This window comes from Apis dorsata, unplaced genomic scaffold, assembly GCF_000469605.1.
Source record: "Apis dorsata unplaced genomic scaffold, Apis dorsata 1.3 scaffold_68, whole genome shotgun sequence".
Classification (NCBI taxonomy): domain Eukaryota; kingdom Metazoa; phylum Arthropoda; class Insecta; order Hymenoptera; family Apidae; genus Apis; species Apis dorsata.
In genome coordinates this window covers 1,264,652-1,265,491 of record NW_006263366.1, presented here as the reverse complement: position 1 = coordinate 1,265,491, position 840 = coordinate 1,264,652, and the positions used below count along the sequence as shown (strand labels likewise).

At 39.5% G+C, this 840-nt stretch overlaps 1 protein-coding gene across 1 annotated transcript in view; it reads right to left on the bottom strand.

Annotated features, from left to right (window-relative positions):
- The window catches only part of LOC102677285 (neuroligin-4, X-linked), a 219,658-nt gene that overhangs the window by 100,290 nt on the left and 118,528 nt on the right, over positions 1 to 840 (bottom strand). The window contains exon 5 of the mRNA XM_006610083.1: positions 615 to 822. Within this exon, the coding sequence (XP_006610146.1) occupies positions 615 to 822 (208 nt within the window). The remainder of the gene's footprint in view (positions 1 to 614; positions 823 to 840) is intronic.

The window sequence follows — 840 nt, the reverse complement described above, 5'->3', positions numbered from 1 at the left end:
TTCAGGGGGGAGGGGGGGGAGCAAAACCACGAACCGGGTGGGGGCGACAAATTATTCCCAGGGAGCATTATGAAAACTCATGCCAAACGGCCGTGAAATAATCGTTGGAATCATTGGCTTATCGAAATTTATGAAATATGAACGATTCGCCCCCGTTAAATGCTTAATCGCGTGTGCAAAACGTTTACCTTTTCTGTGGATCGGTTTATCGTCACTGTTTTCCGTCATCGTTTCGTATTTTTTAACGCGATCGTATATTTAATCATAACCGATGAGATATCGAGAAACAAGTGAATGATGACATAATTAGATCAAAAGAGAGAAAGAGAGAGAGAGAGAGAGAGAGAGACAAAGAAAAGAAACGGAAAATATCATTCAAGGAAAGTTATATTAAGAGTAAACAGAGTTGAAGAAAGATGTCCCTTGGAAGCGATCGAAGAACTTCTTTCGAAAGATTTCATTCAAGATTCATTCCAAGTTTGTAACTTTTACATTTCTCTTTTTATTATTATTATTATTATATCGAGAGAGATATTTTAATTTTGCTCTTAATACTCTTAATTTTCTTCTTCTTTTTTTTAAAATTGTTTCAATTCAAGGGGAAATTCACTTACCGTATAAAATATTTCCGTCAGATGATACACGTACGCGTTCCTCACGTACGTTCTGATGATCCTGTCTCTTCTTTCGCCCTCGAACCCTTGCTGTACATCCTTCTCCGCGAATTTCCACAACGCTTCGCTCGTGGTCACGCCGAACAGCAAGTCGTATTTGTTGTTACTCGTGATCGGGGCACCGTGCTCCGCTTTCTTTGGCAGCGGCCTGAAACAAAACAAATTC